General features: G+C 38.8%; 1 protein-coding gene across 3 annotated transcripts in view; it reads right to left on the bottom strand.

Annotated features, from left to right (window-relative positions):
- Nucleotides 1-17,286, bottom strand: part of CTNNA2 (catenin alpha 2) — a 456,724-nt gene that overhangs the window by 395,229 nt on the left and 44,209 nt on the right. For all 3 annotated transcript variants that reach the window (XM_059817398.1, XM_059817399.1, XM_059817400.1), the window contains exon 2: nt 15,854-16,049. In XM_059817398.1, coding sequence (XP_059673381.1) covers nt 15,854-16,049 — 196 coding nt within the window. The remainder of the gene's footprint in view (nt 1-15,853; nt 16,050-17,286) is intronic.

Raw genomic sequence — 17,286 nt, 5'->3', positions numbered from 1 at the left:
AGTCATGCAGCTGAACTTAAATGTTCTACAGAAGGCAAGGAAAATGTTTCTTTTTATCTCAAAGTAGCATCTGTATTGCCAAATTGAATCCCTCCTTGCTTTGTTCCAGTGGCCTGATAAACCTGATTGTCCAAGGCTGTACAGAAGCTAGTTTGCTCTCACACTCCAGCTGGGAGTGAACCCAATAATATAATATCCTTATAATATAAGGATAAGTGAACCATATAATGTAATATAGGTGTCCAGAGAAGGGCGATGAAGCTGGTGAGGGGTCTGGAGCACAAGTCTGATGAGGAGCGGCTGAGGGAACTGGGGTTGTTCAGTCTGGAGAAGAGGAGGCTGAGAGGAGACCTCATCGCTCTCTACAACTACCTGAAAGGGGGTTGCAGAGAGGTGGGTGTTGGTCTCTTCTCCCAAGTGACAAGTGATAGGACAAGAGGAAATGGCCCCAAGTTTTGCCAGGGGAGGTTCAGGCTGGGTATTAGGAAAAACGTCTTTCCTGAGAGAGTGGTGAAGCATTGGAAGAGGCTGCCCAGGGAAGTGGTGGTGTCACCATCACTGGAGGTGTTCAAGGAACGTGTGGACATGGCACTGCGGGACATGGTTTAGTGGGCATGGTGGGGTTGGGTTGATGGTTGCACTTGATGATCTTACAGGTCTTTTCCAACCTTAATGATTCTGTGATCACATAAACAAGAGAAAACTATTCAAATAACTACTATTAGTTATTTGAATTTCCTAGCCATTACTAGGAAGTTGCCACCTTTTTGGTGAACTGTGCATAGTAAATTTATTAAAATAAGTATTGTAAAAAAGGACTAAAATTAATGTAACGGACAAAGAAAAATGTTCTGTGAGCCCCAGCAATTAAAGTCTTGAATTTAATCATTTAATAGTTTCTGCATAACAATTTACAAATTGTGAAGAGAATTGTGGTTAATAAATTTCAGTGAAACATATGAGGTATAGAAAGGAACAACATTTGAAAAGCACACACAACTTAATAACAGGCATAGAAAAGGAAGCATTCTAAGAAAACTACTGTGGTATTCTCCATTAGGCAGACAGATTCCATCATTCTGGATATTACTTTCATTCTGGGCCTTGAAGAGGCTTACAAATACTGTATAGCCAAGCCAGTTAGTGGGTAGATTATATCTGTGCCCCAGGCACTGTGAACTGTGTTCAAAATCATAATTAGAATCAGCTCCATCATTCTCCATTATCACACAAAAAAATGGCCCAATGAAAAGTTTACTTGAAATTGATATTTTTTGAGACAAGCTTCAGTTTCAAAGGGTTGCTATTTTCCAGCAAGCCACGTTTTCTTTACAGAATGCATCAAAAATTCCCAACGAGCTCTGAGAACGGAAGGAGCAGCAAGTTACTAACGTCAGCTCATTGGAAGCACTGTGAGGAGGTGGGTAGAATTAACAATAAGATTGATCAGTCTAGTGGATTGATCGGCTCACTAGATGTTTTAAGGGGTCAGTTTTGTATCCCTGCTAATTTATGCTTTTTCTTATACTTAGTTCCACCACCTGGCTCTGAACAGAGCACGTTTCCAAGCACACTATAGCCTGGGGATTAAAACAGGAAGAGGTATTGCTGCCTGCTGATCACCCAGCCTTCCGATGAGCCTGAGATAAAGGAAAGGGGCATATTATGAAAATGATAGCAGCATACAGCATATTCTTAACATCATTATTAAAAATCTGGGGAATAAACACGTCTAAAAGTAAAAAAATGCCTTTCCGCAACACCCTAACTGGGATTAAGAGAACAGGCATGTTAATGTTGGACAATTCAGGGGTTTGTGGCCAAGACAGAAAAATAACAGGAAAAAATTAAATACAGAAGTTGAAAAAGGTACTCCAGTATGAAATAGCTTGAGAAAGGAGAAAAGCAGACCAAGGAGAGTCGCCAGCACAGGGAAAGTCTATGGTACAGGCTTACAATAAGAAAAGATAAAAGAAAAAAGACAACAAAGAATACAAAGGAGAGAGCTTGCCGGTTTACACAGAGCAAGAAATAGAAGCCACAATGGCACTTTTAAAGAATTAAGTTATTTCATTTCTACTATCTGTTCACATAATCTCCACACATTATTTACAGTAACCTATATTTGAGACACAGTGCAGTTATTTTTACACTGTAAAAGAACTTGTCAAGGATTTCTGAAATCATGCCCAAAAGCATCAATCTACATGAAAACTAAGCCTATCTTTCCAAAATCATGAATTACATTAAAAAAATAATTTTCAGAGACTATAACAATCTTTCATCTAAACTCGACTTGGAAGCATTTTCATACCCTCACACTTCATTGCCAGTTTCAATCGGAATTCATATATCATACAGGTGTTAATATAACGCAGCTCCTTATATAACTACAGACGATGCATGAATGTTTCAAAACTGCAAGAGCTTCTGCGCAAAGAGATAAAGAGATACCTGAACTGCATACTGTGGAATTACACTCTGGTGCAGGGATCAAAACACAAAGCCGACCTAGGGACCACCACCATCACGTAGAGAGGCAGATCAGTATGTTTTGTATAATAAAAGGTTCATATACAGTACATGAGTATTGCTTGACCAGAACAGAAAAAAAGACTCATTAGTGAGAGCTGCAAGTATAGGTGTCACTGTGGAAACATATTAAGAAACATGAGAGGTGTAAAAACTGTGCTTAACTATCAGGAACAGTCATCAGCTGCAGCTATTCAACGCACTTGTCAGCAGGTGTATGCTCATAGAATCATAGAATCATTTAGGTTGGAAAAGACCTTTAAGATCATGAAAGCCAACCATAAACCTAACCCTGCCAAGTCCACCACTAAAGCACGTCCCTAAGCGCCTCATCCACACATCTTCTAAATACCTCCAGGGATGGGGACTCAACCACCTCCCTGGGCAGCCTCTTCCAGTGGCTGACAACCCTTTCAGTGAAGAAATTTTTCCTAATATCCAGCCTAAACCTCCCCTGGTGCAACTTGAGGCCATTTCCTCTTGTCCTGTCGCTTGTCACTTGGGAGAAGAGACCAACACCCACCTCTCTGCAACCCCCTTTCAGGTAATTGTAGAGAGCAATGAGGTCTCCCCTCAGCCTCCTCTTCTCCAGACTGAACAACCCCAGCTCTCTCAACCACTCCATCATTAGTCCATATAGATTTCTATGCTAGCCTAGCTAAAGCATCTCTGCTCCTTAAACTAGCATATTTAGAGCTAATTGAGTATTTCCACCTCACATTGAACTGCAAAAAAAACCCAAAAGAAAACAAAAACAACCCCAAATCTGACATCTCTAGTTTTCACTGAGGCAAAGGCAATAAAGAGATTGGATTAGTCAGGAAAATCATAGCCAAAGTGCAAAAAAACAAGGGAAAAGGGGAAAGGAAAGTGGAAATAAAGACAAATGAAGAAGGAAAATAAAAAGTTTGTCCTACCATGCAACCTCAAAGGCATCCTTTGGATAGAATTAAAAACGGAATAAAACGATATTGTAAGTACCGTATATGACCCTTGCGCTCGACCAGATCATGTTGCATGCAGGAACACAGGACCGGAAGGATTCCTAGATCACCATGTCTAGCTACTTGCTTCCACCTGCAACCATAGTATACAGTCTTCCAGCATTCATCACAAACCCACAGATTTATTCTACAACTCCCTCACCACCTTCTGCCTTTGCTATTGGTATGTCTGGGTAATTCCAGAACCTCATTCTGCTGATTTTGAAACATTCTTTTAACTTCCCAGCATTCATGAGGAATTTATACCTATTTCTTTTTGTTTTGATGTTTTACTATAAATTCAATGTCATTTCTGCCATGCCCAGGTATCTAGAAAGGACAGTCCTAACACTCAAGAGTAATTTTTTCTATTAGCTATACAGACTCAGAACAAATAGGAAGAGGGCTTTTCTGCACGGAAAGCATTCTCGGTAGAAGCAATAGGGAAGGAGCACAATACAAGACACGTGAGAGAAGAAAATGGAAACTGCTTCAGCCAGTGGGAAATATATTAAGATTAACTGAACAATAGCTTAATTCACGCACATGTTTGCAGACAGTCATATCTAACAAGTTAGCCATAAATTAACAGCATGATCAAAGTAAGAAAACTAAGAGTGATTTAAAACAATAAGGTCCAGAAGAAACAGGTGAAAGGACGATAGGGTTGATATATTTTTGTGAAGAAAAGCAACATGTGGTTTGTCAAACACTGTAGAAATAGCATAATAATATAAACAGAGGTTATAAACTGATTTATCTGCAACTAAAACAAACAAACAAACAAAGCCAAGCACAGCTCTGAAAGTCAAATTTGGAACAATTATGGATGAATGAGATTTGCAAATATCACAAAGCAAAATCAGTGGAGAGTCTAGGCTTTTGTTTTTTGTAGTTATAAAAATAATTCTAAATTCCCTAGGCACTACAGAACGGTCTCCTTTTCCAGTTTTCATATATGAACAGCTGCCATAAGATCTTGCAGACCTAAAGTTTAAAAAGTATTTGTCTCTGAAAAAGGGATGAAAACTGAGAGAAAACAAGACAGCTGGCTATCAGAATACCATAAATTGACACTTCTCAGAGGAAAGCAGCGCGTGTTATTTGATTATAACATTTTATATTCCCTCACTGTAAAGTATTACTCAGCATACTGGCCTTTGTAATATGTGAAGAGTGTACTTCAGACGTGTTCAAAATGGTAAATGGAAAGATAACAAACTAAAGTCTTTTATACATTGACTAAGCGCCTTTTAGGGTTCAGACATTAGGAAGTGTATTTCAAATTTTAATGCTGTCATTTTTATTGCTTCTCTCCTCAACTACCACTTTCTGAAACCGCATCCAAAATTAAAGCCTAATCCGTATGGGAGAATGAAGCTTCTTCACAACTGCTTTTCAAGTTGGATGACTGCCATGGAAAATGTAGTCAAAAATAAAGAACACAGAAAGAGACGTGCTTTAGGCAAGGAGGAGGACCAAGGAGGGTGCAAGGAAGACTCCCAGATAAAGTTTATTGCTCCAAGGACTGCTTATATCTTTCTCATTAAATGTGACTGGGTAAGTAGAAGAAATAATCCTGGTAACAGGGATCAGAACCCAAGGTTCCCACTTTTTAGGTGAATTACAGCAGTATTTACAATTACATTCTGAACAAAGAAAACCTGTTTTTTTTAAATTGAAGATATATTTTACCACCTCATTTAAAACACTCAACAGAACAAAAATATTTTGTATAAGCTTGTTAGTAACTTCTCTGTGTAATTATTACTAAATCACTCTTGAAATTTTCCAGTTACAGGTTTTGAAAGATTGGAAATAATCCTGTTTTCATCATTCAGGAGAGGGAAGGGAGCAGGACTGGACAGGTGAGGGCAACAGGGCAGGATAACAGTGGCGGTGCAGAAGGAAACCTGGCTTTCCCTTTGGGTGAAGGTTGGCTTTGTAACACATCCCATATTGTCCACCAGCTCTTCATTTGAAGCAATGCTACTGAAGCACAAAAGTAATGACCAAATCTCAAGGTCATCTCCTTGACTCTCCCTCTTGGATGGACTACTTCCCAATTTACGTCTCCAAGACAATGTCTCTGCACCGCTCCAGATCACCCTCCCACCCAGTTTCCCTAACCCCATCCATCGCTATGTTAGACAGCTGGTGAAACTCATATTACGTTTGCTCTGTTATGGAAGTTTGGTGATGGAAGTCTTAGAGGACACCTACACACAGAATCACAGAATCACTACGGTTGGAAAAGACCTGTAAGATCATCAAGTCCAACCTGAAGGGGAAAAAAAAAAAAAAAAAAAAAGCCAACCACCACACAACAACAACAAGCCACAACACACCAAAAACCAACCCACCCAACACCACACAGCACCATGTCCATCAAGCTACATCCCACAATGCCACATCCACACGCTCCTTGAATACCTCCAGGGAGGGTGACTCTACCACCTCCCTGGGCAGCCTATTCCAATGTTTCACACAGTCACCTGAGGTGACTCCATTGCCAAGCTGAAAGGAAACTCCTTCCAAAGACTTTCAATCCAACGGAGACTGTAAAATAACTGATTTTCTAGTTCAAAGGGTGAATCAAACTTTTCTTTTTCTTTTCTCTTAATATTGGGTTGAACAAAAAGAAATTCAGTTCATAATTTCTGTCCAATGAATCAACAGAGATTTCAAGCTCTCAGCTGTGATCCAGATGATGTTTCACTAGCACATAAATTAGAACAGCTTCGAAAGGAGAGGCCAAGATGCTCATCCCATGGTGCTCTACAGCTTCACGGTAACAGCGTTCTTCTGAGGGGTCAAAGACTTCAATTCTAATCTCTACATTGAATTACACACAGGGAGGACTTAAATACAGATTTCACGCATGCCAGAAAATCTTCTTGCAGAACATTGTTCGTGATTATCTCAAAACTTAATTGAAAAGGCTGTACATTTAATACTGCTGGGGATTACTGCCTGTGGACTAAGCCTACCCAGTTTTGGAATTACTGCTGGAAGACAGAACAGGGCAAGATAACCACCCATGGTACCTCTTCCAATTTGTAAGACCCTACTTTTTTCCTTTTTTTTTTTCCAATCCTAGTGAAACTATTTTCCAAATTTGACCTGAATTCAGAAATTTCATGCATACTAATACTACACTGTGATGGGTGGTGGAGTAAATTATTTACTGAAAAATATGCCCTAGTTACAATCCCCTGATAGATTACTATTTTTTAACTGTGGAGTATTTCTGCAATCCTTTCTCAAATAAAACCTTACTTAACAGAAATATTGCTTCTAAAGAAACAAGTAGTAATTTTAGGATCCGATTTTAGAATTCAAGTCAAACATTTCTGGAAGAAACACTGTCTATAACTTTCAATTTGTGAGTATAATTTAATTTTTGACAACTGTCAGAAGTTGACATTCTAAATCAATTTAATTCTTCCCTGCTACAGTCACGACAGTAATAAAATCTTCAGTAAAAACAATATAAACAAATACAGTGAAAAAGGAAAAATCACCTAATATATTAATTGATGTTATTTTTCAAACATAGATCACGGTGATTTTGTAAAATCTGTCTCAAACTGTCATATTTGGGCAATATATCAAACACCAACTACCCTTTCTAAAAAACATCTGGGAGATGTAAGTTGCTTTCATAAATTCAAACTAACATGAGCTTAAACGAAATATTGGAAAGTGAAATGTATACTAGAAAAGCTCCAACCAAAGCTGTAGCAGAAATAAATCTTTGAAAATGGTGTAGAGAGCAAGTACAGGCTCTCAGTTAGCTGGATGTACCAAGAACCAGTATCATCACCAGGTCAAGACCTCCCCAACTGCCTGAACCATTAAGGATGTGTACAGCAAATCACCTGTACGCATTTAATTTTTCTCTATTTTTAGCTTCCCACTCAAGGATACAGGACACATTATAGGATGCAGGGGAAGAACATTTTAGGACTGCACCAGACTTCTAACGGGAGGAACTTCTTAGGGGAGGAACCGAAGGTGGGGAAAAAGAAGGACTGAGATGATTTGGGGAGAAACAAGCATGGGAAAATGGAGGGATAAGAGGATAAAACGGGCTAGTGGCATGTAAACAAATTGCTGGTCAATGCAATTGTGTGGCCATGCCTTGGGCCATATTTTCTGGTTTCCAGCTGCTGGAGAGACCACAGCGTCTGGAGGTCAACTGAGACATCTGCTTCCATGTGTTTGTGGCTGTGTGTGCCCTTGGGAGTGGGACAACTGTGGAGGCCAGGATCCAGGGCCCAGCTATGGGATAGACTGAGAAGCTAAACCCTGCTACTCAAGGGATCTACACCACACATATGGATATAGGTATTTCCCACTAACGGACCTTCAATCCTAATCAGCCAGAGAGGGGAAGAGTGTAAGACACATGGTGCTGTTGGGTTTCTTTCATAGAATCACAAAATGGTTTGGGTCGGAAAGGACCTTTAAAGGTCATCTAGTCCAACCCCCCTGCCATGAGCAGGGACATCTTCAACCAGATCAGGTCGCTCACAGCCCCGTCCAACCTGGCCTTGAATGTTTCGAGGGATGGGGCATCTACCACCTCTCTGGGCAACCTGGGCCAATGTTTCATAGAATCATAGAATAGTGAGTGCTGAATGCCTGATGTGTGTGGTCAGTCGTGTATATATGTACAACTGAGCTGTATACGCATGTTTGTGTGCATGTGCCTACTGGGACTATATGCTCAGCCTTGCTACTGCTTGGACCTGAGGCCATGGAGCTGCAGCAGCCTCGCCACTGGATTTGGGAACCCCTGACACTACTTATCTGTACAACTCCTCTTTGAGATTCTGTACAACGTCTGCTCTTTCATCAGAAGTGTTTTAAATGATTTTAGAAAAGGAACTTCAATGTCTTTCAGAAGCTAAATTCTCTGAGAGCTGAAAGATAATTAACGGATTTGAAAAGGGTCTGAAAGAGCTAGCATTAGAGTATTTGCATAGAACGACATTTAGCATGCCATATTTCTTAGGATGAGCACTGCAAACATGAATAACAATTGCAGTTGCTTCCAAATGTAACAAGCAATTCAAAATAGATTATGAATATTTTCGAATAACAAGATAGAATTTTCAGGCTGTAGCTTCAATGATTTGCTGAATATAAGACTTCAAATCTTCCTGCTCAAAGCTTCCTGTCAGACAGGCGTGAGCCATCGGCGAGATTGGAAAAAAGCAAGTTGCCAATAGCATAGATGCTATTGACAAATTTATTATACACACAGGTTCTTTCAGAAGCGTAGACCAAGATTCATTCTCCCATTAAGCAGGGCTGACCACAAGCCTCACTTCATCTTGCAGAAATGGGTAGAAAGTCTAGTTTGTCTAAAACAACTGCTTTTCAGTAATTTCTTTCTACACACACACACTTTTTCCTCTATCTAAAAACAGTGGTCACTAACTTCTATAAGCAAAAAAAAGATAAGTTCTCATACACTTCAGTGAACAGTATTCTAAATAAAAGCAGGGAGAACATAGGTTTCAGTGAAAAGACCAGATAATTTTGTTTCTAAAAAACATCTCTCTAGCCGCTAACACAGGTAAGAAACAAGAGCTCAGGTTATGTACAAATTCTAAGTGATAAAATATTAGTATCAGGGTGTTTGTTTTTGTTTTGGTTTTTTTTTTAAAGAATCCATTATTCCTTCTCCATACTTGCCAGATTCAAACCCAATATCCTACAGTTCGTTCATTCAACTCAGACTTTGGGAATAACAATCAGCCAGAACAACTCAGAAAAATGCCAAAAAAGCCCCAAATTAATCAGTGCTTAGTTATTACAGTAAGAGATACCTTTAAAATACCTTCAATTGCAGATCAACCCTTCATTTGGAATCCTGTTGCTGGGACTCCCATGCAACACTACAGGCTTGGGGAAGAGCAGCTGGAAAGCTGCCCGGCAGAAAAGGACCTGGCGGTGTTGGTCGACAGCCGGCTGAATATGAGCCAGCAGTGTGCCCAGGTGGCCAGGAAGGCCAACGGCATCCTGGCCTGTATCAGAAACAGTGTGGCCAGCAGAAGCAGGGAGGTGATCTGTACTCGGCTCTGGTGAGGCTGCACCTTGAATGCTGTGTTCAGTTTTGGGTCCCTCACTACGAGAAGGATATTGAGGTGCTGGAGCATGTCCAGAGAAGGGCAACGAAGCTGGTGAGGGGTCTGGAGCACAAGTCTGATGAGGAGCAGCTGAGGGAGCTGGGGTTGTTCAGTCTGGAGAAGAGGAGGCTGAGGGGAGACCTTATCGCTCTCTACAATTACCTGAAAGGGGGTTGCAGAGAGGTGGGTGTTGGTCTCTTCTCCCAAGTGACTAGCGACAGGACAAGAGGAAATGGCCTCAAGTTGCACCAGGGGAGGTTCAGGCTGGATATTAGGAAAAATTTCTTTACTGAGAGAGTGGTGAGACACTGGAATAAGCTGCCCAGGGAGGTGGTGGAGTCACCATCACTGGAGGTGTTCAAGGAACGTGTGGATGTGGCGTTGCGGGACATGGTTTAGTGGGCATGGTGGTGTTAGTTGATGGTTGGACTTGATCTTACAGATCTTACAGGTCTTTTCCAACCACAGTGATTCTATGATTCGGTGACTCATAATTGAAAATGGATGCAGAAATCAGACAATACTTCATCATTTCTCTATAAAAGGAATTTCCTCCTCTCCCACGTCAAGTGATAGTTATGTTGTGACAAGTCTTTTAATGGCTTTCACAGAAACACCCTTATGAAATAATTCCACTTCCATATATTTTATAAACTAGGAAAAATGCTGAAGAACTACCAGAGAGACAGAGACAGCAAACCTACATCCATTAATTGAATTCTTATTAACCAAATGAACTGAAGTGTAGTGTATTCAGCTAAGGTTTTTTTATATTTTTAATGTAACTTTAAGTGTTAAACCCAAACTATTCCAGGAAAGCTTTTAGATACTAATGGGTACAAACCTTTTCTTTTTTTATTCTTTCTTTTTTTTTTTTTTTTAAATCAGGACAGCAGAGAGAGTAGATTGGGTAAATCCGGGCTCCTGGAACATCTGTTGCAGATGACTCTGCTAAGTGAGTACATTTGAGGCATCAGTTAACACATGCTCTGTAAGATGTTCACACCCTGGACTTAAATGTAAATAAGATAGGCTTACTAGGAATGCTTTCAGTGTGAGAAAGGAAGGAAATTTAGGGGAAGAAGGGATGGAGTGGATAAAAATAAGTACAATCAGAAGGATGGGCTAACAGAACAGTGTGAAGCAGGTATCCAGGGTCAGAGATGGATTCAGAGAGGAGTGTAATCTACTGGTGGAGAAAACAAGGACAACAAACACGGTACGTTAAGTTTGTAAAGTAAAGGGGAAAAAAGATATTAAGAAAAAGACATTTGATTTTTACTTTTTTTCTACTTTGCATTACAAAACAATAACTGAACACAAGAGACAAGGAGAAGAACCTTACGAGAATACAGAACTAGGGTTTGAGAAGGAGACAGAAGTAGGAAGCGTTAACAGGGAATGGGAGTTCTAAAAAGACCACGAGATAGGGCAAATTTCAGGCCCTGAATTGCAAGGAAGACAAAATAAATGTATGACCACATGAAGGTAGCAAAGAAAAGGAGAGGGGAAACAGGGGAGGAGTATAGACGAGAGCAGCACAGACTCCATGGGAAACAGAGACAGCTGCTATGAGTTCTCTTTAATGCAGCTAAAAAAGAAAACTGATTGGATTAGAGGGCAGAAAACAAAAATCTAAAGAGAGTGGAAAAGTTTTAAGGAAGGCAAAATCTGAGCAGGGACTTTCTGCTTCAGTCGGAAAAGTCAAGGCCTCCAGGCAGCAAGTCTTAAAGACTTGGGATAAGATGGCCCTGCAGGGACTGGGTTTTAGGAAGGAACAGGTGGTCTAACAAGGTCTAACTGAAAGAAAATTGTACACTCAGGAAAGGTGTCCTGAAATACAAATTGCCAGTTGAACTGGGGTACTCAAAGAATGCTGTGCATTTGGCTAAGAGTTCGGCAGTCTCCCGGGAACACAAAACTGAGACAGTTGTAAGCGAGAGTATGTGACATTACAAATATCAACACAGAATCCATCTCTCTCCATGTCATACTGCTGTCATTAAAATCAGAAGAGCTTAAATGAACTTAAATAGCATTATAAACTATTATAAAAACAACCAGCATCTTATGGGTGTATATTTTGCAGTTTGCTCCCACGACCTAAGATATGAAGATTCCCTGCTTTTCTCTCAAGGTAACTGCAGACAGGAGGGAACAGTAAGGAAGAAGACTTTCATAGGGCTTAGTTTAAAATCTTCATTTAAAAAGTTTTAAAAACTAGGTAGTTGAAAGCATTGAAGTAAAGCATTAAAAATATTACTTTTTAGTGTGTCCATCACAGAGAAAAATGTTACCAAAACAGTTCAAGTCATTTTTGTGTGTCAGATGTTGATAGATACTTTCAAGCTTACCGACAGTCATGGAGTGCATGGAACATATCATATTCTTTTAATGCAATGTGCATAAATCTGCATGAACAAAAAATTAAATCTACCTCAAGTTTACACTGTCTTCAAACACAGAAAACATCATCAGCTATTTTCTGTCCCTTTACTGAAGTCCAAATTTCAGATTAGTGTGTAAAGTTGTTTCTACCCTGCTTGAAAAGCAAAAATTTAAAGCACAACAACCAGCTGCTTGACTTAATCATCTTTTTAATGGAAGTTTTAGCTATATGCCAGAAAACTTGTAGGAAAATTATATTAAAATCAGGCAGTCACTAGCACATACTTGCAAGATAGACATTGCCAAAGTCATTTAATAGATAAAATAAATTTACATAAATGTAATCCGTTTCCTTGTCTTGCTTTCCTTGGCACCCCAGACAGTTTCTTAATAAATTTAATCAGACCTGAGCCCAATGGACCAGCAGTTCTTTGTAGATTTTTGTGTGAGTCACAACCTGAATGTCTCCTCCACAGGGAACTTCCTTCTTCTCTAATGATCAATAAAAGAGCAGTTGCATTTAGACACCTATGCTATGAGAACATAAGCCTCTGTTCCCCTCCCCAAATTGCCTTTCTTATTTCTATGAGTTCTGCTTCGCTTTCCTGCACTTCTCAGGCTTTGTAGTTTTCTTAGGGTTACTATAACCAAAAAACCTCCCAAAAATATCACTCCTCCCAAAATTTCAATATGCAGAAGACTGTCTGCTTTCCCTCACCTCTAATGAAAGATGACATGAACGACAAAGATCAGCATTTCCCGGGTCTCATCTGTTCCCCATCTGGGAGACCTTTTGCACAGCTCTGACAACATGGGAATAAATACCCATACAGCAAAGTATTCAGTGGCATACCAATTGGGTAATTTCACTTAGATGGTTTTGAACTAAAGCTTATTTTCAATATTTTGACATTTTTAAGACCTATGAGGTCAAAGTACTCTTATTATGGAATTATTATGGGATACATACACACACTTATAGATACACAGTTATGAGCTTTATGCATAAAATACTTACTCCTATTCATAAAATTATGTGAAATTAAAAAAACACATTAAAAACAAAAATCTATCTTCTTGCTCTTGGTTGATTTTTTAGAACCCAACTTTGTAAATCAAAACTCTCGATCATGAGTTTCGTACAGCTATCCAAATATATTTTACCCTTCCACATTATTCAAGTAACAAGCATCTTAAAGCTATATATTCTTTGCATTCACATTCATGCCAAAGCATTTTGCAAACGATACAGTACATTGGTTTCATACCTATCCATGGAAAGCGACTCTCTCCGGGATGAATTGCAACAACTGTCTATAGTAGCATGTAATAGTATACAGCAATATAGGCAGGAAATGAGGAGCACACCAGAGCCAGCTGTAACTGCAGGAGACATTTTTAGGTTGACGATGTAATTATCCAAGCTGGAATTTTGCCAGAAAATCAACTAGCAATGCTCTGGCAAAACACAGCCTCAGTTCATTAATCCAGCTCTTTATGTCACTGAGCTAAACATATCATTTCACATTGCACCAAGGCTGGTCTAGTTTACGCGGCTCGTCTGTGCTAATAACGGTGTTTGGTGTCTCCTGCTCGCCTAATTATGGACTCATGTTGTACAGACCCAAAAAAGCTGCTCCACTTTTCTGACAGACTTCTTTCTAGCCTGCAGTGTCAACAAAAGATGATTGCCTGTATCATTCTGCGTAATAGTGTTTAAGACCTTTTTTCCTCTCTGCTTCCTGCATCATTTTTTTAAAATACTGATTAAAAAAAAAGAATAAAAGGCTTATTATCAATTAAAAAGTCAGAAATTCAGTTGAGAAGAAAACCAAAGCTCTCCACAGCAAATCCTCTCGAGATGCATCTAGCTTTACAAAGCACAAATCTACAAAGAAATCACTGTTAACTAATACAAAGCTCTAATGATAAAGAAAGGTAATAAGGAGCTCTGATACCATGCTGATGAAGGTGGTATATTTGCCTAGATCAGAGAGCACGCAACAGTTTAGGTTGATGACTCTAACTCAGGAGAAGGCTCCTTGGGAGACGCTAGCAAAACTGAGTCAGCATCGCAGTCCCAAAGGGAGAGAGCTATAAATTCAGAGGGAACAAGGGCACTCGCGTCACCGCTGAAGATGCTGTGCTAGAATTTAACATAACACAAAATAAGTAACGTAAGCAATGGGAAGGTGAAGTAGTTGACATATGAAACTCTATGCCAGAGCAACCAGGCATCAGCATCAAAATTAAAAAAAAAAACAAAAAAACCCAACAAACCCAACAACCACAAAAACCTACCAAAAAAACCCAAGAAACCCCCACCAGAATACTGGCATAACACGGTACATAGAGTACACAGCAAATACTCAACTTATTCTGATGTACTTGCAATTGAATATTTAAAAAAACCCAAAACACGTAGGAACAGGAAAACAGTGAAACCAAATATACATATAGCGGATAGGAGGAAGAAACAGCCTCAGGATGGAACAGACTGGAATATTCACTAATCAGCGTTTATATATACAAGATTTTAACCCTGCCTGATCATATGATCATTTCAGTCCAATCTTCACGAACTCAGAATAAACATCATACAAGTGCTGGGGGACTAACTCACTGAAAATCAGTATTTCATACCTAAGTCTTTTAGAGTCCTTTAGAAATCTCAGTTGGAGATCTGCCAGTATTGTTCTAAAACCCAGAACTGATGATACTGGCAGATGGTATCTTTAGATGACAGGATTTACAATGGAAAAAACCTGAAAGGTACTTAATTCTGATGCAATAAAGATAATTACAATCAAAGTCAATAAAAGGGAAAAGTTTTGTTATGAGCGTATATTGAAAGCATATTTTTCCCTTACCGCATATGTAAATTTGAAGGCATCTGACATACATTTTACCTTTTGAAGGAAAATTGCCAGATGTTACCCATAATATGATGGATATCCATGATATTTCTAAAATTTCAAAGCCTTATTTGAAAGCAGTTTTCTTATAGTACCAATTTAAACTTCAAATATTAAATCATGCAAAACCAGGATTATTTCTGCCAGTAAAGAAAATGTTGTTATCCCACACCTGAGTCCCATGCCCAACGAGGCATTTTTTGTAACATTGACTATCTTTAAACTGGCAGTTTAACCTATGCAGTATGCAAATTAATGTTAACATTTATCTTATTATCACCAACACCCAGGTTTAATTGGTTTAATATTTAAAATTTTTATATTTAAAATTTAATATTTTAATAAAATCTATATATTTTCAGACTTTGTTAATCTTTGTATATATTTCAATATATACTTGAAACCACAAGTAATTCTATATTGCTGCACTATTTGGTTGATAGTTGTTAGATTGTTCAGAAAGGTATGCACCATAATCCTAATTCTAAATCGCATCCCCAGACTTTAAACCCCTGCTCAAATTTAGCAAAGTGAAAAAATCATGTCATTTTGTTACATAGCAGAATAAAAAGCAAGTTGAAAATTAAACAATAAGCTTTAGCACTGGGCGGCACGGCTGCTAAATAATATTTGAGTTTACTATTTGGTGATAGAGCAGCTAAAAGGAAAAAAAAAACACCTACATTTTTTTACCAAAGTTAGAACATTCTTTATACTCATTGCCATTCATGAAGGTATAGCTGTTTTAATACTTAGATGCCATATTACAGATATACTGTAAAATAGGACATAGTTTTAATTACATTATCAGAGCAGCTGATACACTTGTTTTGGAAAAAATCTTGAAAAGCATCAAATAAAACAGTTAGCTGGTGAAGCATTTTGTTCCACATACCTTGTTTGCGTACATCCTCTACAGCAGCAACCAATTCCTCCTTGAGATCCTGGCTCTCTTTAGCAATCTGATCTCCTTTTTCCAAGAAGTTTTGAGTGGCCTGCTCTACAGATGCAGCCAACACATGAGCCTTCTTAGAGCGCCCTTTCTTTTTGCCAGATGGTCCTTTATTGCTTGTGTTAACAAGCGTTGTTACCTTTGGGAAAGGAAAAACAAGTTTTTGTCAGTTTGAACGATTCTTCAGCTATTAATAGCACAATAGATGGCCACCTAATTCAATGTCCCCACTATTTTCTTTACCGTTGAAATGATGTAATGGTCACATCTATTGAATAAATAAAATTTAAAGTTTAAAATCCAAAGCATGGCAGCACATACCTCAGAAAAGGTTTTTCCTTTTAACCTCTCTTTAGTCTGGGCTAAGCAAATCACAGTCAAGCAGCGAAGGAGAAGATGATAAGAAACAGGTATGGAAGGCCATTGGTGCTAAAGCATCATCTTTGTCATTGTTTTTCATTTTTAAAAAATGAGTAAGCCAATAAAATGAAAACGTAATGCGTGTGGGTCAGAAACCACTCAAAAAACAATCGTCCCTTGAGATCATTACTTCCAGTTACACTCAAGTGGTGACAAAAACATTGTGGCTCTTTTCCAGACATTAAGGAATGAGTAGCTCCTGCTATTATACAGGTTAAAACTTTGCAGTTTAATATTGCTCCAGTATATTTATAATATATTGGCATAAGACAACAGCGGACAGCGAAATGATCCCAGTTTCTCCCCAGTATTTAAAAAGAAAGAAAATCTGCTTCCATGATTGTAAACTCTCCTGAAGGAATTCCTTATTGAGCTGTCGATAAAGTGGTTGGAAACTTTAACCACAAAGCTTAACAATACAGCACTGTCTATACCACAGCTGTTTGCTGGACCATAAAAATCTTTTATCGCTCCAGCTGTAAAAGGCTGCCTTTCCTTAAAACAGGAATACTGAATCAGATATCATCAGGTGTTAGATGCATGAAAAAATAGCAATGGCTCCGTAATCTTTGTATCCTGGCCGGCATACAAACCAAGGGCAGTTGAAGTGACATATCAGTGTGCTAACCCAGAAATTTACTGTAAGAAAATAAAAAACTTTGCAATAAAGACAGTGCACTACAAAGGAAAAGATTTCAAAACGAAGCATAAAAATTCACTGTCATCCCATCCCTATTACAAGAAGCGTGACGAGGTGTTTGGTACAGTTGTGACCTGGTGTCATACTGTTTGTGCTACATTTTTTTGCTCTTTGAGCTAGATTTTTTTTAACAAATCACATCTAAAAGCTACAGACTATTGAAGAAGAAGAAAAAAAAGATATTATCAGGGCTTAAAAACACCATATGCATATGCATGAATGTACTGGGTGAAAAAAATATGTTACAAAGCCTTCT

This window comes from Gavia stellata, chromosome 5, assembly GCF_030936135.1.
Source record: "Gavia stellata isolate bGavSte3 chromosome 5, bGavSte3.hap2, whole genome shotgun sequence".
Taxonomy (NCBI): domain Eukaryota; kingdom Metazoa; phylum Chordata; class Aves; order Gaviiformes; family Gaviidae; genus Gavia; species Gavia stellata.
Note: the sequence above shows the minus strand (reverse complement) of the source record. Positions and strands in the feature narration are given on the sequence as shown.